Here is a 23,712-nt window from a genome sequence, read left to right on the forward strand (position 1 = left end):
ACTTCTGGTACATATCTGGGCACTAGACACAAGACATATCAAGTAAGCATAAGCAAATAATTTCAGACTTATTACCTCAGAGATCTGTAGGGAATACAGTATCTGATCCTTCTGGTTGTACCGGTACAGTAAAAAAACACTATGTATAGACTTTTTTGGATATTCCTTCAAAGAGGAGGAGATCCCAGCATCCTTGGTAATGTTCACATAACAGCAAAGAAAGAAAAACATGGTATGCAGGAGATTCTAAACTGTCACTTCTAAATATATGTTTCAAGGAATGGGGATCCTGAGCTGAGATCAGAAGTCAAGAAGAGATGAATGGCTGCCAGAAACTTCAGACTTTGGCACTGACAGCGCAGGGAAACATTTACATCCCAAAGAAAGGATGCCAAAGCAAATTAGGGATGAAGACTGTCTGCAAAGAGTTCATAACCTGTCTCAAGTTTCTGAAGGAATGAAGTATTTTTTTACCTGTTCAAAATGTGAACTTGGTACTTTCACTAATAAGGAATATTAACAAGATTATGGGCAAGTCTGACTCATGACTAAGGCTTCAGGGTAAGAAATAAGGTCCTTATCCATGACACTTTAAGAGTATATCCTTACAATATGTGGAACTTCAGAGTTAACAGCTATCCCACTATTCTTCAGCAATGCAACAATCTCATTTCTTCAAATGAGTTAGTCTTGTTTAGATCTCAAAAGGAATTAGTTTTTTTGAACCTGTCATCATAGGGCACTGTATACTTATTTAATGGCTACATATGCCACCATATGCCAATATACACATATGGATATGTACTATGAGTAGGCAAGTAATACTCATATCAGAAACTAATGGTGGAGGAAACAATTATAATTTGGGGTTTTTTTTTAATCCAAAGCATGAAGATTTTGATTAACTGAAGTGCATGTAGGACATTTTTTCCACTCTCTTACTATGTCTTGTCCATCTCTGAGAGATGCAGTTTCAAACATAAAATCAACTCCCTCCATGCTGTCAGTATTTTTTGTAGGTGAGAAGATGTAAATTTTTTAGGTCCATTCATTTTCTCTTTTCAAGGAATATTACCAAATTTCGTATTTGCATGTGAAGTCCTTATCTGGTTCCACGTCTTAGCTTGTGAAGCCTGTGACTTTTGAATGCCTCATAGACAAGAAAAAAATCAATCCTTGTGAAAAAGAAAAGTAGCACTTATTCTTCTGGCAAACTTACTGGAAAAAAGTTGGAGATAAATTCATTTCCTCATCTTTGTAACATTATTTGACTGCAGGCCACATGGAATTTTGTGAGGTAATCCCCTGTAAAGAGATTCCAGATAACATCTGAGGAAAAAAAATTATGTTGAAGCATTGAAACTTTTGCACCTAAAAGAAGTTCACTTGCATTCTAAGCAAGACCTTGGACATTTTAAATCTAAACAGAAACTGGATCTGACAGGATGGGAAAACAAAGGGCTCACATTTGTTAGTGCAGCCAAATTGGTAAGAACTGTATTCACCTATTACAAAGACTTGCAAGGCTAGCACTTAGAACAAAACAACTCCATGCAACAGTGGAAGCTGAGGGGCAAGTGGCCGTCAAGCAGCTTTGGGGCAGAACCTCTAACTCCCGGCAGACAACAAACCCAGCATGATTCAGCATCATGTCACTTCTAGCACTGAAAGACAAGAGGCTACTGGGGTGAATTAACAAAGGCACAGCAATGAGATGAAGGGAAGTGATTACTGCCCTTTATCTGGCACTCTAAGACTACAGCTCAAGTGCCATATCCAGAGTTGAGCCCCTCAAGACAGATGATGATCTGGAGAGAAAACATCTGGAGCCTCATCAAAACAGTTAGGAAGCTGGACTATTACATAACAAGAGGAAGCAAAGTTTGTTCAGAATGGAGAAAGAGAGCTAAAGATCCGCTTGCTGTCATGAACTATCTAATGTATAGATACAGAATATAGATACAGAAAAGTCAGATCCAGACTTTACGTAGAGTATAATAGAAGGATGAGATGCAACATTCACGAGACACACCAAGAAAGTTAGGAACAATTGTAGAGCAAGAGGAAAACAGCATTAAAATAAAATCCCACAATGAGAGTTTGCTGAACACTGAAACAGGTTGTCAAGCTGTAGAATTTCAGCCTTGCAGAAATTCAAATTTTGACTGGAAAAAATTCTGTGCAATCCAAGATAACTTTGAAATTTAAAGCATACCATAAAGATATCACAGCAAGGAACAAAGGTGAACAATTGCAATGGACAATCCAAACTAGGGTAATGTTCTGACATCTTTAGAAGACTCTGCATGGCCAAAAACCTGTTGCTGCTACAAAATACACACAAATCCCATCCTCTGCATCCTGTTTTCCTTCTGGATTGCATGTTGCCTGACAGGCATAACAAAACTAACACAGAGAAGGCAAATTTTCAGGAAAAAATGTTGGTAATTACCACTCTAATTTCAAAGGAGACTCTCTATGTTGTAGACTGACTGCCCAAAGTGAGAATATGACAGTAAGAAGAGTAATTTAGAAAATACCTTTTCCCTGAAAACCAAAATAGCAACTTAGATGTCATCTTGACAAAAATGTTACTTACCCAGCCAAATCAGAAACGTAATACATGAAGTGATAACCCTGTCCCTAGAGGGGAATTAGTGTCACCCTGGACTGTTACCTAGGCAACAGCTAACACCTTGTCCCAGAGAAAAAAGACAGTTCCTGAAGGAATCCAATATGAATGTGAAACTCCAGCCTTATCTCTTCAGATAAAATGAACATTCAGTGACATGATTCTTACTAAGTCCACTGAACTGCAACTTGCTTCTGTAAACCTCAAACCCTACATTCCTTTCAGTAGCATAGAGAAATCCATATGTAGAATTCCAGCCACACAGTAACAGCATCAGAGCTGAACACAAGAAAAACTTGAAATAATCTTTACAGAATAATCAACTTCAGTACTAAAATCACACTAATAATCTCACTTTTTTGGTGTTTGCTCTGGACTTTCAACACAGAAGTAAAATACATTCACATCATGCCTATTTCAAATGTAGCAAGCCTCTTTCATGATGTTTGGAAAGTATACTATATAAATAAGTATATATCCATCTTTAAAATATATATAATATGGAGAAACAAAAATGAGTTTCCAAATAATTCACTAATATTTAAGGCAAAGTGCTTATTTAAAAAATAAAAATGTCTCCATAAAATGTCACATTAATATGCATCTAAATGTGCTACAAAAATAGCTTCAACAATTATCTGCATATTTCCATAAGATTTTAATTAAACACCTTGGGTGCACTTGGTGGAAACTATTACTACATAGTCTGAAGCTTGCTTCCAAAACCTTTCAGAAGACAATTTTACAAAGAATAGAAGCCTACCCTGACTTAAGCCATGTCTTGTTGACTTATTAAAGTCATAAAGATTCTTCTGTTTTCTCTTAATTGCCTACATACAGGAGCATGGAAAATACAACTGACACTTTGTTTCAAGATTTTTCTACTGAACATGTAAGCAGCTGTTTAAAATGTATATCTACCAAGAGTCCTTGCAAAAACTTCTTCAAATTTGCTGAGAAAATTCTTCACATGTACCTAGTAAAGACTCACCAGACTTGCAGCTAAAGCCTCTACTTTACCTATAAAAAGCAAGATGTATGAGAAAAGACGGCCATGCACAGAGCTGCTCACAGACTGTGCACTCTTACCCTGTGATTACTTATTTTAAGCACTGTAGCAATACAGAGATTGCTCTCCTGTAACATCAGGGCTGACACAAACAGCACAGAAGAAAACCGCCAGAATTGAGCATAGAAAAGACAGCTATGAACACACATAACCCCATGAACAAACAAAAACTGTAAAACCTTTGAAGAACAGCATTCTTCTTCTGGCCAACATGCAAGAAGAGATGCATATTTTCACAAGTGTGTCACCCTCCTAAACTGGACAGTCCACAGAGCACAATCTGTCAGTCTGCAGCTACAGCAGTAGCTGATTTATCTCCTACTGCTTATGTGAGAAGCACACCCAAGCCTTGCAGCTACACTGACCACTTGCTTGTGGCTCCAACCCAAGAAACATCTGTACATTCTGGTTTGAGAAAGATGAAAGTTGGACAAAAACTGTAGCAGGCCATTGGGACAAGCCGGAATTATATAAGCCCATCAGCAATCGGTCTCCTCTGAGTCCAAACACTCCAAAGTGCTTATGTTACAGCACGACTGATGCATTTTCCTACGGATGTTTGCATTTCCTCAAGACCGGCCATGTCCAGTCAACATTTCCTTTTATTCATTACATTGGATCTGGGATTGTGCCCCCTTTTACTGCAAGATACAAAGCCTTACTGCATAGAGCATTATAAACTCTTACTAAGCTTTTCTGTTGATCTCATCATAATATATAACTACTTTAGGTAATGTAAGACTTTACTTTAAAGCTTCACTTTATAATAGGAAACTGACACATAAAAGAACCAGGTCAAATTTTTTAACTTTTATGAACTTTTCAGAGTTTTAGTTAAGAGTACATACTTATTCAAAATAAAGTGAATGGAACATATTTGCCACAGTAAAGAATTACATTCTCTTAATGGTTACCTGGAGAGCTGATTTTAGTATTTTGATTAGCTCCTTTCCAAGATGTCTTTAGATGTGGGGGAGGTAGCTATTTTTGTTTTCTAAATTTAAACACCTCACAATTAAGAGATGGCTTTTTCATGCAACCAAACAAATAACAACAAAAATCACAATGAACATGGTGTCTTTATACTTTCAACACTTGCATACAGCATTCACATCATAAATTTTAATCACTTCACACATTTAAAGAGTCTATCTTTATTTCCACAATTTTCTATACATGTAGATATGCAAGTTGTGATTTCAGTAAAAATCAGAAGTTAGTAGGTAGAATACACCACTTAAGAAGTGACATGATCTTGGAAAAAAGTAATTTTTGTTTTAAAAGGAAGACAAACCCAGTGATCTACTTACCTAGAGGGACTGGAGATATATTTTCTGTTTCCTATAAAGCAAAAGAAGAAAGGTGAAGCAAAATCAGTGTAATTAATACTTGACCATTTCAGGGCACTTCCAGAAGTGATCTGACTGTATTTGTGCAATACTGGCGAATTTGACAGTCCTAAAAAATAAAACTGAACAATAAAGGAAATGGAGGAGATAAAACTTGAAAATTCAGAACATTCCTCCTCATAATGAAAGTGGGATTGGCAGAAAATATCCTTGTAGATTCTGCAAGAAACCTATAAACTCTAGTCCAGAGTATTTAAAGTTCATAAATACCAATGGCTGGCAAACAGAAGAACAGGAGCTCCTTCCACACATTATGCTGCTAGCAGAAGGTTCCATTTTTTTTTCTTTTAGAAAGTCAAATGATAGGCATTTTTTGCTGACATTATTAATTAACTGCTAATATCTGATATCTAAAGTTAATTCCATACCTCCCACCATTTGTCTAAATTCTATAAAGGGCAGCACATCTGGACAAGAAGAAAAGATGATTTACTTAAAGACAAAAGAAAGGATGATTGACGTAACAAGTTCCAATAATGACAAGACAGCCAGTTGGACAGATAGGACAGACAGTCACATATACAGAAACAAAGCAATTAAAGTCCTTTAGCTGCAGGAGTGGCTTCTTCCACAAGAAGATACATTTCTGACAAACAGAGAGCACAAATGGCATAAAGAAAGGTCCTTAGGCCTAACATTTCCTGTTGGCTGAACATGGTGGCTTCTAATTTAACCCTTTGGCTTAAGTATTTTTCAGAGACATCTCTGATCTTTCTTTAACTTAATAAAAATTCAGGCTGTGCGAATACAGCTCTTGTAAATAAGCAAAATGTCAATGAACCTCATAAAAGAAATATAGAGGGATTAATATTCCTCCCATCTTCTCACTATTTGCTTACAGAGATATTAGGCCTTGCTTTCCCCAGTTCATTTAACTAGGTTTGAACATCTTCAACATAACAAACATTAGAAATCCAACCTCCTTTTTCTACACTTGTTTCAACAAAATTAAAAAAAAACAAGCTTAACAAAAAGTTACTTGCTTTTCACATTTTCTTAGATTGCATCCCTGAAGTCTAAAATTGAATGAATTAATTAAGAATTTAATTCGAAAAAATCTTTAACTATATCAAATATCTCACTACAGGATTCCTCTTGCTCATGAAAACAGAATGATCCTTTTCTTTCCTGTAAGCACTTATATGAACTATCACTGCATTTACCTAGGAAGGAAACACAACATATTGCTTGGAATGCCTTGCTTAAGAAAAGCTCTTATCTGAAGTGAAGCTAACAGAAAAGTTCTCAGGCTGAACTGAAGCTGACACTCAACAAAGCTGAAAACAGTACAGCATAAATGTGGGGGGGGAAGCATTTATTGCATAATTATTAAATATTAATTAATATTTTTGTCACTAACTATATCCAAAGACTTCTTACAGTGCATATTTTATGTTAAACAAACACAGTTCAGTGATGCAGAACAATGGTAACCTGAAATCTATTCAAAATTAAGAGTTAAAATTATTGAAACACATTTGCTCCTTTGAAAATAAAAATGCATAATTTTTATACAGTAACTCAAGACTGTGTTAAGAAACCATTAAGAATGTTGATACTATAAATAACTTTACGTTAGGAAACCTTCAGGGAGGTAAAAATGTACATTCGTAAGTTTAAGTTAATCAAGAGTGGAAGAAAAAAAAGCTTATGACAGAAAAGCAATTTTTAGCACTAGGCCCATTCAAAATTTAATGAAACAAGAATGAAAATAAAAGCATAGTTCATGCTGTTCAACGTGGTCACAAAAGAAAAGTAGCATGAAAAGCAAAATTATTAATTAAAGAATGTATGCTGAAATTTAAGATCTGAAAGTATCTTATATTAGACCCTGCAAAGTCTAGAAGTTTCTGGAAAAAGACCTACCAAACACATTCACATTTCTAGAATTCAAGCCAGGGTAGAAATATCAACTACACTGTGAAGAAGATCAAAAGCTCAACTACTTGATTAAGCATTAGCATACAATGTCAGTATTGAAACATAAAATCCCAAAGGATTTTTAAAAGAGCTGCTTCACTCTACGTACACATTAAGGTCTCTTACTATTTGTCAATTCTTTTGAAGCATTATATAACAACCAGTCCCTGACAAAATTATTGTTTAGTTTTTTAACAAGACAACTTGACAATTTTGATTCTGGATTGCATAATTATAAACACTTCAGAGTTAGTTCAAGTGAATGCCAAACCGGACTAGAGTTTGTCCCTCTGAGGTGATGTCCACTAACAGACAGCAACCTGTTTCAGCGGATGGCTGAAGAAATTCCACCTGCAAAGACCAGAACCACAAGGATTGCCCCAATCCTATCAGCTGGTGCTGAATTTAACATCTAATCAGACCTAGCAGTGTTATGACCCAAACTTCAGAACATTTTGTTTTTATTACCTGTTATCTGGCTTTATGCTCAGCAAGAAGTGTGGATGTGACATTGACTGCCATGAGTAGAACATGTCAAACAGAAAACAAAACCACTGTTTTAAAAGGTGGTAAATAAAACACATTTCAGCCATATTTGTGGTCACTGTTTGGAAAGTAGGGGATGATTCAGAATGTTCAGATTATTCAAAATTCTCATTTCAGTGCAAGAAAACAGATGACAATATCACTACTGGAAGATAAACACCTCTGGGAAAAAGCAATAGAACAAAAATCAAGGGAGTGACATAGAGTGCATGAACAGGGCATATAAACACATTAATGAATCTCCTTCCAAGAACAGGGATGCTAAAACGCTGTAGAATGAGCAAGACTGTAGAAGCAACATGGCAGCACACACTTCCCCTAACTCTAAACGTGAGGTTACACCTTAACATAAAACATTTGTGCCTTACACACCATGCAGCTATCACTAATTGAGAGTCTGTGACATGTTTTTTTTCACAGGAAAGCTTCAGAGACCTCTTATTTGACAACTCGAGAGGCATTACGCACAATAACAGTCAAAGTCAATGAGGCAATTGGTCCAGGAGGTTCAGCTCCGTGGCCAGACACCAGGCAGGCCAACACCTGGTGCAGAAGAGCTGTTCTTACCCCCGCCCCGCATCCCCCACACCCGTACCCTTCTCCGCACCAGCACCGGCACGGACTAAGTTCTCCTTCAGAGGCGAAGATGGATGCACCCGGAGGCCTCCTTGGAGCAGAGGCGAGGCGGAAAGGCGAGGCCTGGCTGCCCCCTCCTCCCGCCCTCCACGCCGCGGGCCGGGCCCGGGGCGGCTGCCGGCGATGCCCCCGTGGAGCACCCGCTCCCGGACGCGCCGCAGCCCCCTTCACCCACCCGCTCGCCTCGCCGCCACAGTCCCGGGCCGCCCGCCAGGCCCTACCTCCGGGCGGGTACCGGTGTCCGCGGCGCCGGCCGCCCCGCCCCGCCCCGCTCTAGGGGCGGCGGGAGCCGCAGGCCGCGCTGGGGGAGGGGGCTGCCGCGGAGAGGAGCGGCGGCGCCATGTTACTGCCTCCCGGGCATCCCCCGCCCACCGCCGCGCCGTGTCGCTCCCGCCCCGCCGCGCCCGCCCGGCGCCGCCGCAGCGCGGAGGGAGGAGGAGCCGCCGCGCCGGGCCGAGCCGGGCCGGGCCGTGTTTACAAACTCACCCGGAACGCGGCCGGACCGCACATTAAAGGCCGGGTCCCCCGCGGGCTTCCGTCACCTCTCGCGAGAGCCGCTCTGACACCTCCGTGGGGCGGGGCGGGCCGGTCACGCGGCGCGGGGGCGGGGCCAGCGCCAGCGCGGGGCCGGGTCGCGCTCCCCACAGCGACCCCGGCCGGGCCGGGCCGGGCCGGGCCGCGCTCCCCACAGCGACCCCGGCCGGGCCGGGCCGGGCCGGGCCGCGCTCCCCACAGCGACCCCGGCCGGGCCGGGCCGGGCCGGGCCGCGCTCCCCACAGCGACCCCGGCCGGGCCGGGCCGGGCCGGGCCGCGCTCCCCACAGCGACCCCGGCCGGGCCGGGCCGGGCCGGGCCGCGCTCCCCACAGCGACCCCGGCCGGGCCGGGCCGGGCCGGGCCGCGCTCCCCACAGCGACCCCGGCCGGGCCGGGCCGGGCCGGGCCGCGCTCCCCACAGCGACCCCGGCCGGGCCGGGCCGGGCCGGGCCGCGCTCCCCACAGCGACCCCGGCCGGGCCGGGCCGGGCCGGGCCGCGCTCCCCACAGCGACCCCGGCCGGGCCGGGCCGGGCCGGGCCGCGCTCCCCACAGCGACCCCGGCCGGGCCGGGCCGGGCCGGGCCGCGCTCCCCACAGCGACCCCGGCCGGGCCGGGCCGGGCCGGGCCGCGCTCCCCACAGCGACCCCGGCCGGGCCGGGCCGGGCCGGGCCGCGCTCCCCACAGCGACCCCGGCCGGGCCGGGCCGGGCCGGGCCGCGCTCCCCACAGCGACCCCGGCCGGGCCGGGCCGGGCCGGGCCGCGCTCCCCACAGCGACCCCGGCCGGGCCGGGCCGGGCCGGGCCGCGCTCCCCACAGCGACCCCGGCCGGGCCGGGCCGGGCCGCGCTCCCCACAGCGACCCCGGCCGGGCCGGGCCGGGCCGCGCTCCCCACAGCGACCCCGGCCGGGCCGGGCCGGGCCGCGCTCCCCACAGCGACCCCGGCCGGGCCGGGCCGGGCCGGGCCGCGCTCCCCACAGCGACCCCGGCCGGGCCGGGCCGGGCCGCGCTGGGCACGGCGGGGCCGGGACTGGTACGGCCGCGGCGGAGAAGAGCTCAGCGTGAGGTGCCCGTCCGCCGCGGCGGGACGTGCAGGAGGGCCGGCAGCTGAGGACAGCAGGCACCACGCAGTGAATAAACCACTGCAAGGCCTCGCTCAGCGGCAAGTCTTCATGCGCCTGTCACATCTAACTTTTGGAATAATCGGCGCTCCAAAGCCCTGCACTGGCGAGATTCCCCATCTCTCAACACGCCTCCTCTCAGTGCAGGAGCGAGGTGTGTGCCTGAAGCCGTGGTTGTGCTAAACATTCACCTTGGTTAATGTATAAAAAATGCTGTGGCACTGTAGAATAATGGCAAACGCCTATATTTTGCACAGGAGGAAATAAAGGAATTTTGGATTCGTTAAAAAAGTAGCATAACCCTCTATGGCTAGACACTTTAGCTAGTGTGTACGCTGAATCATACATGAACCTTTAATTCTGTGCATGTGTATCATTTGATTTTGCTCTGAGACTGATCTGAGAGTGCAAGGCCATAACAATAAAGTACTTCTAAAACAGTAGTATCAGTTCCAGTAAAATACGTTTTGGCTGAGTTTCTCTGAAGTTGCATGGTATGTTTCATTTCTTGTGTATGGTTTTGGTGGGCACTGTACAGCACTTCTGCAAAGTTCTTTAAGATACGATAGGATAGAAAGCACTGCTTAAAAATATACTGTTTACTTAAAGGTGGAATTAATTCTTTAAAATAGCATGTTGCAAGGACTCAATTGTACATGCAGAAGAGAGGAACAGAGATCTTACTTCTTTCTTCAGAGAGCAATTAAGACCTGTATTAGAAACAAGTACTTTTTGATGGTTTAGCTTCACCATTATGTAGCAGCAGCAGTCCTAAGCCTGGACTAAAAAACTGAACTACAGGTGCCTTTCTTCAGTGTGAAATTGATGCAAAGATCAAAGAAAAGGAAAGCAATAAAAGAGAAAAAAACAGCAGCAGGATGTTCGATGGGATGAATCACTTTTACCTGCAGCAATAACTTAAGAGCATATATGGTAACTTTAACGTTTCCTTCATTTTCCATTAGAATAACATGGCTGTTACAGAGGTTTAGCTGGCTTCATCTTCAACAATGAAACATGAACAGTCTTTCAATCTGGAGAACCTACAAGACAAATTTTCATGAGCTAACCATCTCTAAGTTCAGCAAGGTCCATGTCAGAAGAAACTGAAAAAGGTTTCAGGGAAGTAAAGCCTACAGTAACACATCCTGGAACTTAAGTTTGGTTTCTCTGACCTACAGGAAGATTTCTTGATGTAAACTCTTACAGGAAGATCAAGAGACCTTGGTGTTGCTGCCCTGTTAATACAAAGAGACTGGGTTGGAGTTTTCTTTTTGTAAGAAAAAAAGTGTTTTACACATTTATAATTGTTACTTTTGTGAGCGTTTCAGGAAAACTGAGGGTACTCTCTGTCAGACCACTCAAATTGACCAACTATGCTCTGTTAGAAAGGGATTCCACGTGCACTATAATAGTTCACCTGACAGTATCTGCCCGTCCCTCATTAATTCTAAGCCCCTTATTGTCTCTAAGGAGGATAATCCTCTGTGTGAAGGCTTGTTGCCTTGTTTTGAAAGTCCTCAATTAATCTTTATCTGTAGAACGCAGATCTGATTCTTTCATGACTGGTGTAACTAAACAGCCACTTCGCCCGAGTTTGGCCTATGCTCACCAGTCTAAGAGTGAGTTAAAAGGCAAAAAGCTTGGGGAGATGCTACTAGTAAAACAACCTTCACATCCACATATAGAATCACCCAAGATGTCCACTGCCTTTCAGGCAAGGCTGATCACAAGAAAAAGGGTTCATGTTGAAAGGGTGGTGAAAGATGGGATGTAAATCCAAAAACTCATTATTCAAACCTGATTCAAATACCTCACAGTGATTCAGGTGGCTTTCTTAGTGAAGTTACAAGAGCAGTAATTCAACCAGGTCTTCTATCTTCACCAAACACCATTGCAACTCATTTTATATGCAAACAAATTCCTAAGCAGAATTTGCAGAGTTGGAGCTGGACTTGACCAAGACAAATCTGAAGATACCTGTTTGACCAAATCCCAGCAATATGGAAACATGAAGCTTGAACTAAGCTAGCCCACTGGACTGTCCATGATTTTAGGAAATACAGATTGCCACCTCAGATGCCTGCAGAGATCCCTGCTGTACTGAAAGATGTTCACCACCTACCAGGACAGATGAGCTTTAGTGTCTAACATACATTTCAGCCAGGACAAATGCACGTCAGCTCTGCAAACCAAGGGCGTCCAAGAATGGGTAATAGCAAATCCCAAAATCACCACTGCATGAGCAGAGACCACATGGAAGATACCTGCAATATGCTTCACCTCCTACCCCCTCTCACTCCTCAAAACCCCCACTTCCTAATCTACTCATGTAAGACACTACTAATATTGTTCTAAAGCTACTAATTTGCTTCATATTCTACACTACTAAAATTCACATATATAAAAGAACATTCTCTGTATTAGAGATTACTGTTTTCTACTAAGAATATGAGGGGGAAGTTATTTCTCATACTAGGTTCTAGAATTTTGCTACACAATTTTTCAATCATTTAAGTTGGGAAACGCCTTTAAGGAAAGGTGTTTTAGACCTTTAAGATCATTAAGTCAACTGCTAACACTGCAAAGTCCACCATAAACTAAAGTGGACTAAAGTCCACTAAACCGTATCTCTTTGAATACCCACTTGGTACTTTTTAATTCAGATTAAAACAGAATCTTACCCACACCTTGCACTTATCTGAGTTATTAGTAATTTCTCAATTTCCTCCAATAAAAATTCTTATATTTAATTCAGTATTTACTTAACAGCAAGATGACTAAACATTTAACAAGCTTGGCTTACATTCTAACCAAGTTCAGCTTTTTTTGGTTATATGATCAGATTATTTAATATTCTAGATAAAGTTTGAGATGCTATCTATCCCCCAACAGGTAAGTATAGTAGCACAGTCTTTTCCTCCAAGTATAAATGACACCATAAATGCCTTTAGACTGCTACAAGAGAAGCAAAGGCAGCTATTTTTTTAACCAAAATGCTTTAATCCTAATGCTTTTAAAAGAATGTGTGAGATAATGCAAGGCTGACTACAAAATTGGAAAGCTGGCAGCTCTCTCTTTTAATTAGGTGATGCCAAAAATGCAGTAACTAAATAAAATATAATGTCCCTGTATCACAACTATATGTCTTGGACCATATTAAAGCAGTTCCTTATTTAGCTCAGTGAGAACACTAGTCAGATCCAAGTGGAAAACCCTCCATGGTAATCAAAATATATAGTGTACTTGAAAACTGATACAAAGAGAAGTGCCCTATCACCTTCACGGATTTCTGTTCCGCTCCTTCTATCAAGAGGTGCCAGAATGTGTGTCAGCTACTTGGGAAAAAAACAAAAGCACAAGTGAAGGAACAAGGCCAACAATGCAGCCTTTCACACTTAATCTCTACATCTTAGATCTTTCAAGTGTATGCCACAATTATTTTAATAAATAAAATATTTGACTGGAAGAGTGCTATGTAATATGTCATTATCAGGAGCAATCCATGGACACCAAATTACAAAATATCATCTTCCAAATACCCTAGTGAGATAGACAATAAATGAAGGCAACAGGTTGACAGTTAAAGTTGTTATCTTTAATGAAATGACTTTGGAAATAGCATCAATTTCCATGACACCAACATTTTGGGAGTCCCATAAAATGCAGTTACATTCCAATGCCAATATTACAGGCAGATCGCCATTCACATGGCAAACAGGATCAAGAAAGCAACCATCAGACAGAAGAGACCCATAGCTTCAGACAGGGCGAATCCCAGGATAGCATATGAGAACAGCTGCTGCTTCAGAGAAGGATTTCTAAAAGAAAGAGAAGGTGTAAGTCCTTTTTATCCTTACAATTAACATGTTTTTCATGCAGTTTAACCTCATAGTTCCTTGCTAGAGATTCTGTAACAGGAATATCCAATAAATCCAAGCAACTTTTTGCAAGGATTTCACTGAAGACAAGTTAGTTGGCAATTAAGACTAGACTCAGGTCTAATTTAGACATTTATTTCACATCTGTGACATGAGAACCATACTCCAAGGAATTTCATGTGTATCATGTTTTAACCAGCTCTCAAGGCAAATACAGGAACCACTTAAGAGTAGGAAAAAAACAAAAGAAAACTGCAGCAGTTTGTTGCAAAAATGCAATGAATATGCCTTCAAGAAGTGAGAGGAGAAAATCTCCATTATAAAACTACGAAACAATGTTCTACAACTGCTTATTGACATGTTCATGCCAAATTCAAAACTTGATATATTGATTTTGTACTGAGAACACTTGTTTCTTCAAGTGGAAAGTGAATTTCCTTGTCTTCAATAAGGTTTAAAAATCTTTAATAAGAAGTTAAGACTTAACTAATTGAAAAAGTAGTGAAGAACATGAAACCTCTTTTATGCCTTTATCCGTTCTGCTCTTCCATGATGTCATGTGAACTACTTCTATTACAGGAATGTTGTAAAATTGCCTGAAATTTCATCCCTACTACAAAATCCTCACCCTTGCCCCCTTCAGATTTCTAGAAGGGATGATAATTCATTTGCTAAAATAACTGCATATTCTGAGATGTGAAGCTGAATGTGTTAGATGTTTTCTAAACAACGATTCTGACTATGAAGACTATTTAGGACTTTTCCTCTTACATGGGAAAAGATACAGGATGGATTTTTAATTCAGTTCTGGAACTGAATGCTCAAACAATGGACTTCAGTGACCGAAAGACCGACCAAGTCTAATGATGCAATTTCTTTCATGGCTCTCCTCCAGGAAGAGTGTACAAAGTTCTGAATTTAACAACAGAGCCATCCTGATGAATATGGTACAGTTTCATAAGATTGTCTTCAGCCATGTGCATCAGTAACAGTAATTATTAACAGAATTTATTACAGTGTCATTATCTTTTCTACAGTTCAGCTGTCTCCAGATACACCTGCATCCAATTAAATAGTTTCTAAAGAGAGAGACTGATTACCTGGCATAACCAATGATTAGACTACCGAAGACTGTTCCAATTCCAGCACCAGAACCAGCCACACCTACTGTGGCTGCACCAGCACCAATGAATTTGGCAGCAGTGTCAATGTCCCTGCTGATAGCACTAGTCTGGAATTCTCTAAGTGCTAGTCGGGAGACAGTATTTTGGGCCCCGTTAACTGTTGATTTGCCCTAAAAAAAACAAAACATGAAAAAGCATTATATTCAGACAGAAGACCATGTGACAGTGTTATTATCCAGTTTTTAAAAGTTGTATTAGATCCAATGTCTACTTATTCTTCAGAGTGATGAGATAGTAAGTCATAAACTTCAGAACATTACCTGTTCCACCTGAAAGTACCAACTTTATATGTGAAAGACTTCTCAGGGGAAAGAGCAAGACAGCAACAAGTATTATTAGGTGTTTGACTTAAAGCAGGTTTCACACTATAGGTATTTGAGTTAGTACAAGTGAACTCTAGGTTGAGAACATTTAGGCTCACCAGGTAATTTAGGAAGATACAGAATTTTGTTTATAAGGTACCTCTCCATTCTTGACCTCTGGCCTAGACAACACAGATGCCGAAATTGGTCTGTACAAGACTCTTGATCCAGCACGGATCTGTAAGAGGAGGAAAAAAACTATAAAAAATGAAACATTTGATCACAGCGGTTCCATACAATAGTCTGTAACATAATAAGACTATGAGCTACTAAGTCATTTGTTTTCCTTGAAAGACAGCAATCTCTGAACAGCTGCATATACGATAACTGATACAGAAGCAAGCACTGCCATGCAGTCTGACAACACTGTTTTCAGAAGATATATAGCAAATAGCCACACCGTTCAGTGAACACATACATGCATTATGCTGACAGAAAATAAAGCAAAACGGCGACAAAAAATCCTGACCAAGAGGCAGTGAAACACATTTTGAAATGAATAAATAAAAGCCATCAAAATGTTTTTCAAACTTGTTAAATGCACAGATGTAAATTAGACTTTTAAATTTAGCGAGGTACAAATGAATGAATCTTTTTTCACAAGCGGCCTGCATGTGTCCTTGGGCTCCCAGCAGTCTAAGGTCATATCGGCTCTTACACAAAGCTCTTCCTTGCAGGGGAAACCTAGGCCTGGACCATGCAAAATGAGACCTTCTGCAGGCCAGAAAGGGCACTTTCATGCAGAACAGTCTCTTATCATTGCAAGGGCAAAGAATTCCGGCCTTGCATAGGACCAGCAACAGGCTGGAGTTTGACCTACAGCGAGGCACGGAGCGCAGTAGGCCCAGGAGCTGTTGGCTGCGCTGACCTCCCCCTCCTTCGGCGCTCGTGAGCGAAGGCCCCTCACCTTGGCACAGGGCCCCGGCCGCGCCAAGGAGGCAGGAAGGAGAACGCGGCCCTGCCGCAGTCTGCCCGACCCCCACCTCACCCTCTCGGGCGGGCAGCGCTCGGTACAGGCCCGTCCCAGGGCGCTGCCGCGGGGCTCGGAGGCCCGCCCGACCCGCGATCGACCCGCGATCGACACGCGATCGCCCCGCGGCCGTCACCGACCGACACGGACGGGGCCGGTGACGAAGCAGGCGCCCCCCGTGCACCCCCACTCACCAGGGAGGGCGAGGTGGCGAGCTTGGCGCAAGCGAACATCTTAGCTGGTGGAGTCCCGGGGCTCAGGATCCGGCGTCTCTGCGGAGAGAGGGAGAGAGTGAGGGTGCGGCGGGCGGGGGCGGCGATGGGCGCGGATGGCGCGAGTGGCGCGGCTCTCACCGCTGCGGTGCCGCGCTCGGGCCGACGGGCGGGCGGGCAGGCCGGCTGTGCGCAGGCGCGGCGGGGCCGGGCGGCGGAAGGGGCGGAGCGCGGCCAAGGTCACTTTGTGCGGGCGCCATTGGCGGCGGCGGGGGGCGTGGGGCGCGCGCGCCGCTTCCCCGCGCAGCCGCAGTGCGGGTGTCGCCGAGAGAGTGTGGCCGTGAAGGTGGCGCCCTGAGGGTGTCACCGTGAGGGTGTCGCCGTGAGGGTGTCTCCGTGAAGGTGGCGCCCTGAGGGTGTCACCGTGAGGGTGTCGCCCTAAGGGTGTCACCGTGAGGGTGTCTCCGTGAAGGTGGCGCCCTGAGGGTGTCACCGTGAGGGTGTCGCCGTGAGGGTGTCTCCGTGAAGGTGGCGCCCTGAGGGCGTCACCGTGAGGGTGTCGCCGTGAGGGTGTCTCCGTGAAGGTGGCGCCCTGAGGGTGTCGCCGTGAGGGTGTCGCCGTGAGGGTGTCTCCGTGAAGGTGGCGCCCTGAGGGTGTCACCGTGAGGGTGTCGCCGTGAGGGTGGCGCTGTGAGGGTGTCTCCGTGAAGGTGGCGCCCGGAGGGTGTCACCGTGAGGGTGTCTCCGTGAGGGTGGCGCCCTAAGGGTGTCACCGTGAGGGTGTCTCCGTGAAGGTGGCGCCCTGAGGGTGTCACCGTGAGGGTGTCGCCGTGAGGGTGTCTCCGTGAAGGTGGCGCCCTGAGGGTGTCACCGTGAGGGTGTCGCCGTGAGGGTGGCGCTGCCGAGAGCAGTAGCAGCGGCGCTGGCGCAGTGTTGGCGTCGCGCCCCCTCCCCGGCGCTCGGGTCACGGCAGGGAAGGGGGCCGCGTCTCAGGACACCCGCTGTGTGCAAAAAGCCCCCACTGTTCAATTAGTCATTTCTGCACGATGAGCAGATTCGCACCCAAGTAACGAAAGAATCCTTTTTAATCAAGATTAACCGAAATAGGATTATCTTCACTGAGCTGAGCATGTGTTCCTGAGATTCCCGTTTTAATCACTTACATGTGCTTTGATGTTTTTCTTTTCATAACTGGATCTTTATTTTAATGATCATTTGCTTTTGTAAGTGGTACTAGTGCCAACTAGTAAAGATGCAGAAAAATGGACGCAGTGAGTAAAACACTGGGAAACATTTAAGTTGTATGATTTTCATTGGATACAACCCGTGCCATCTAAAATCGTGTGCTGCAAACGGTCTCCAATGGACCAAGTAAGGGGCTGTGTGTGTATTTAGGGATGGGAACAGTGTCAGGGTGGGTGCTGGACTCCAGCAAACTTACAGGATGATTGATGTTGCTGTCACTGGTTAATTCACAGGTGCCACAAAGCTGAGACATGCTCCATATCAGCAACCTGAACACCCCCCAACGAACATGATCAATAGCTGCTTTCAGCAGCTGCATACCAGTGTTAACCTTCATGTTACTTTTATAACCTACAACGCAGTGTCTTCTGATCCACTGGTACAGGGGAGAGACCCCAGTTGTAGGTCTGAAGGTGAGAGACAGCGGTACAATTTCCCAGCCTTCTGCTCCCTGCCTCAATCCAGCAGCAAGCTTGGTTTGGTTCCAGTGTGCATCCAAAGTCTTAGTAACAGAACAGTAAAACATCAGTCTGTAAAGGCCAGCAAAAGAGGTTATAAGCCAGTGGTTTTGGTTTTTTAGGTTTTTTTCCTTGTCACAGCTTACACATATTTTTTGGCAACTGAGGTACACGGGCAGATCTGCAGTGTCTGACACATGGTTCTTCCATAGACAAACACTAAGAAAGAAATATCAGTGGCAAAACCTTTTAATGTTTAGGCAGAACTTTTCATTCATTCATTCATTCATTCATTCATTCATTCATTCATTCATTCATTCAAAAAATTCAATCCATATGCTATTGTGGGAATAAGTATTTCCATCACCATGAATAAAACCATAAAGCAAAGGCAAATGCTGTAGTGTTGGAATGACTTTGATGTGGCATGCTGCTGCACAGTGACATTCAGAGTACCTCATTTCTGAAGACGAGTACTTCACCTTAAGGAGTGCAGCAGCCAGCAGGGTGTCTGCAACAAAAAAAAAATCACTTCCTCATGGGAGGGAGCACAGCAGTTAGAGACGTGCTTTCTCCTCGGGAAACTAGAGGTCTGGACCTCCAGGCATGAAACAAATCTTCCCTCAGCTCTCATGAATGGAGAAGGAAGTGAAAATTACACTCCTGTGTACACACAGCACAAAGTCACACAGACTCATAACCACATTAAACAGAAACCCTCTTCTTTCACAAAAGAAGTGCTCTCTTCTGTCACAATTCCCACCCCAGAATGTTTTGTAATACACGCATTCACAAGCCATTTGTTGTGAGCAGTGTCAAAACCACTATTAAACACTGGTTTGTTGTTGTTTTTAAGGCATAACATCGGATACTGTATTGTGAATGTGACTCAGCTGTTCCTTTCAGGAGGATTTTGAAGAGCTGTTACTGATGTCTGGGGGCCAGGCTGAGTTTAATTCAAGAAGATCTTCATAAAGAAACACTTGTTAATCTCACACCGTTTCCTATCCTATGGTTGACCTGCTGATAGGTCCCCAAGGAAGGGCATCATTGCACTAAAGACAGTGTAATTTCTAGTTGCTCACCACATTTCTGAAAATCTTTTCAAGCAGGTTCCCAGTTTTCCAATTGTCTGTCCCTGTCAGGACCAGTTATGCACATGGGCAGTAGCCAAGGATGCCAGAGGAGATTTTCTCCCCATTTTGGCCCTGGCAAGGAAGATAGAGTGCAGATGATTGAGCAGTACATGGTGCCTGAAGAGCAAGTCCTCTCCCACAGCTCCTGTGGCTTACAATTCCCTGCTGCTGAGCCAGTTTGTGTCAGGGCAGTAAGAACAGCAAGTGACCACTAGCTGTGGTTCCACCAGTATGGCCTTTTCCTTTCCCAGAAAGGAAAGAGAAAAGGTCATCCCAAAATTTCCAAGCTTTCTAAAAAACCTCTCCTGGAACCATAAAGCTTCTCCCAGTCTTTTTGTCCTTATTTTAAGAAAAGAAACATCTGTTTCACCCTCACTGCCAAGCAGCTCATTTGCTAGGTTCACTGATGGATCCATGCTTCAGTCCTACAGTGACATGAACTTTCATTTTATAACCCTGAAATGAATTGGTATCAACACATGTCAGGCTCTGAACATTACCACACCCAAGTATCAGCAGAATGGATGTTGCATACAAATGGCATTTTTCTGGTGACTTCTTTGAGTGCTATCAAGCCTTATATCTGTCCAGAAAGCAGGTAATAAGGCAGCTGGGAACAGTACCCATAAACTGGAATGCCTGCCTGATAGATACGGGTTGGTTTTCCTCCAGGTACAGGCAAATGATGGTAGTTGCATACTGGTTCAGTTGAGCAAGTGCAATCCTGTGCAATGCTAAATAAACGAGCATGTCCAGAGTGCTTTGCACTGGAGGGTCTGCCAGAATTCAACATTTATTATTAATAACTTATAAAAGATGAATGTCTGTATCTGAATGTTCTGTATTTGCTGAAGGAGAAATCTTGTCTAGTTAAGAGAAATCCCATTGTCCAAAGCCTAAATAAAATGTTCTGCTGCTAGATCAAAACCTATTCCTTCAGGTTAAATTTTATCTCCCAGCAGAGGATTATTAACTCAAAATATGTCACACACTCACCCTAGTCTTTTTATAAATCTGTTTTGAAGAGGAGATGTATCTGGAAAACCTATATATTCCAATAACTCTTAATTGTTGGAACACCCCCAAAGGATGAAATTGGATCAAAGGCCTCCTGAGATTATCCTAATGTTGTGAAATATTTTAAAACTTAAGGTGTATTACCTCAGGGTTAGCTCTCTTGAACATCCAGATTTATAACGTACTTTGCAGGGCACTGATTGATATTGATTTACAAAACCAGGGGTTTTCAGTGTTTTTCACAGCCTGGACCATGTTTCAGTTCTACCTCTTCCATTCACAGCTGAGTGGTTGAATCTTCCTATTCAGGACTCACAGAACTGGAGCAAAGGCTTGTGGAAAGAAGATATATAGAGAGCAGAATAAATACACTCCAGAGTATTTAAACCATTTGTGCTTGGGGAAGAAGGAACAAAGCCATTATTAGACTGCTCTGCTTTAAGTAGAAATTCTCTTGGTAGCACTCTCTTAATACCTGTTTACCTTTCTGGTTATTAGTAGTTGGCCAGTTTTGACCTAAGTAATATTTTAATTGCAGAGTTGGCTGGATCATAAGAGGTGCTTCATAGAAATACAGATGATAAAGTTTTTCTCTAAATTCTAAACGTCTCCTTTACAAGGGAAAGGAAGAAACTGTCTCTTCAGTGATCTTTGTCTCCAAGAGTACTTACTCAAGCATTTTTTTTTTCTAACATTTGGTTTTTTATAGTCTCAATGGCTTCTTTCAGTGGAGAGCAGGAGGCACTTAACAAAGTAGAGCTAATTTAGGCTGTAGAGCATTCTGCTCAACAGACCATTGATTATTTTTACACCTGAGTCCTAGAAATGGATGACAGCCACAAATATTGTACCATGTTCATACTTGGCAAAATTTGGAATGTGTGCTAATACTGTTGAGAATATTCATGCAATTTGAATGAGAAATCATTATAATCCTTAAAATGTAATTTTTGGGTCTTTAAGATCTGTTTTAAATATCACAATGATTATATAAGTAGGGTCTGCTACATCACAGCTATACATGTCAAAATGGGATGTTGTCAAGAGGAAAAACATTTTGCTTCAGCAGAAATTCAGCATGGAAAAAAGGCAAACTCATCTTCATTCTAGCTGTTGGATTCTGGTGGCAAGTGACATCAAGGCTCCAAGAAACCTTGCCAGAAAAGACTGGTAGAGCTGCTTTCCCTCTGGATAACAAGCCCTATTATCTAGCATTTAGGTTCTACTGATTACTTTTACAATGCTGTACAACAGTATTAAAAATACACTCAGCCTTTTATAAAACCTAGAATTTCTCAAGGAAGACAATCCTGTACTTTTAAAAGTAATTTTATGTGTCAGCAAAAATTATAATTTTTTAATAGAAAATGATGATTCCCTATTTTAATGTAACTTTTATTTGTATTTCATACCATCATAGAATTTTTAAATTTGGAAAATATCTCAGAGGTTATTGAGTCTGACCACTAACCTTTGCAATGTTACTTAAAGTGGAAGGAAATGTCATGAATAATTTCACTTTGTACTTCACGTCTATTACACTGTATGTATCAGGATTGCCACATTCAGGGTCAACGCTCATGTGTTTAAAAATTATTCTTATGCACCTGCTCAATATTTTTTGGAAATTGATTTTTGAGGAAAAGCTGCAATAAAACAATCCACTGATGTTTAATCAAAGTAATTTTTATAAATTCTCAGAAGATTCAGAACATTTAGAATGAATATACCTCTTCATGTATTACTTTAGAACATAAACTCCTTTAACTGAACTATAACTAAATTTTCTTACTCAGATGACTCATGTTATTCCTCCAGGCTGTGTTGCAAAAGCAGCCCATACTTGAAATGGTCGGTCAGTCCACTGAATAATAGACACATAGATTTCTAGGTTACAAAATATCACTAGATTAAATGAAAATAAATTCAGCAGTGCTTTTTATGCTGCTAACAGTACTAAACACCTTTTGAACACAAAACAAAGTTCAGCTGTAAGCTGACACTATTGGCTGCACTGGTTAGAGCACAACATTGGCAATCCAATTTTAACACCTTTCTTATAATACAATGTCACACTGTGACACGAAATAACTCACAGAAGCAGGCTAGATGTAAAAGGAAAGAAAAAGAACCCAAAAAAGCAAACTTTATTTTCTGACTCCACTATATATACAATAGCAAAAATGACAGTGGTTTGGAGGGTGAAACTGCCACCTCTCCAACCACACTGGTCAAACCAACAGTCCATCAATTCTCTCCACCCACAAAGAAGAATGCAAAACAATCATTATTTACATGAACATGCATGAGAAAACTCAGTTGAAATATGTAAATATCAGAAGGCATAGGAACTTTTAGAAGAACTTTAAAACTCTCAAAAGAACAGGGCAACAATACACAGTACAGACAGCCAAGACTTTGCCCAAATTAGAGCCATTTTTTGTCAGAAGTATCCATAAATTTTAAAGTTGAAGTTAAAGAAATCCAAAATGAAAGAATGTTTTCTTAGTGAGCTATTCTGGAAATACAGGCTTTTTTTCAGGGAAAATTGCAACACCACATTCTTAGCTTTTAAACAGAAATACCTAAGCATTTTTTTAGATTCATTATTTTTCCTGTTTCCCAGAATTATATAAATGATCCTGGACAAGTCTTTTTGGGTAATACATTTTGGCCATTCATAATCTGAAAAGAGAAATAGGAAATATAGCTGTTCAGTGACCAAAAAAACCCAACAGGAATTAGTAAATCTTCCTTGGAGACTAAATTAGTGTTTTGGATAACTGTTCGGTTATGGCTATTTGTGCCATGTAAAGAGCAAAAGCAGGGGACACAGGACTGTGGCAGAAAGATTTTGCCTTCCTCCACTTTCTTCACAGAGGTTCTACTTCCAGTTGATGATCCCTGGTTGGAAGGGAGATGGGGCTACAGCCCATTAATACATGCAAGGTTCATCTGCTTAACTGTAAATGACACGCCTCCCAGCTATGAGTTTAGATTCTTATATCCCTGGAAATTGCTTTGAGCTCACAGCCTGAAAGGCAGTGTACAAATGAACAATATTCATTATCATCTGAAAGCTTTTCATTCTGAAGCACTTAGCAGAAAACCTGTGGAATCCTTTTGACTCCAAGTGCACAGGTGCTGCCCTCTAGGACCCGGTGCCATTCTGAACCCAGAGAAAAAGTTGCTCTAATTCAGGTGCTTACTGTCATGCTTTACATGGCTCAGATGATCTATTTTAAAATTACTATACTTGATTTTGGTCATAGTTACAAAAGAGACCATATATTCTCACGTTTCCTACCTAAAATAGAGAAACTCTAGACAGCCTGCCACTTCTAAATTCTTGGAAAGGACTCTGTCCCTAATACTCACTCAA

General features: G+C 43.0%; 1 protein-coding gene across 1 annotated transcript; it reads right to left on the reverse strand.

Moving 5' to 3' along the window:
- Positions 1-13,441: 13,441 nt before the first annotated feature.
- ATP5MC3 (ATP synthase membrane subunit c locus 3) lies at positions 13,442-16,708 on the reverse strand. Its single transcript, XM_068195935.1, has 5 exons — positions 16,616-16,708; positions 16,457-16,534; positions 15,393-15,470; positions 14,847-15,040; positions 13,442-13,686 (listed from the first exon to the last, which is right to left on the reverse strand). The coding sequence occupies exons 2-5, from the start codon at positions 16,493-16,495 to the stop codon at positions 13,572-13,574; spliced, it is 426 nt and encodes a 141-aa protein (XP_068052036.1). The 5' UTR covers positions 16,496-16,534; positions 16,616-16,708; the 3' UTR covers positions 13,442-13,571.
- Positions 16,709-23,712: the final 7,004 nt, after the last annotated feature.

The sequence above is a fragment of the Anomalospiza imberbis genome, chromosome 7 (genome assembly GCF_031753505.1).
Source record: "Anomalospiza imberbis isolate Cuckoo-Finch-1a 21T00152 chromosome 7, ASM3175350v1, whole genome shotgun sequence".
Taxonomy (NCBI): domain Eukaryota; kingdom Metazoa; phylum Chordata; class Aves; order Passeriformes; family Viduidae; genus Anomalospiza; species Anomalospiza imberbis.

Excerpts from the sequence above, each read along its gene's own strand:
- ATP5MC3 (XM_068195935.1), bottom strand. The coding sequence starts at position 16,495 with ATGTTCGCTTGCGCCAAGCTCGCCACCTCGCCCTCCCTG. Across the intron at positions 15,471-16,456 it reads TCGCCACCTCGCCCTCCCTG|ATCCGTGCTGGATCAAGAGT; the intron begins GTGAGTGGGGGT and ends CTCCTCTTACAG. Across the intron at positions 15,041-15,392 it reads CAGAGGTCAAGAATGGAGAG|GGCAAATCAACAGTTAACGG; the intron begins GTACCTTATAAA and ends TGTTTTTTTTAG.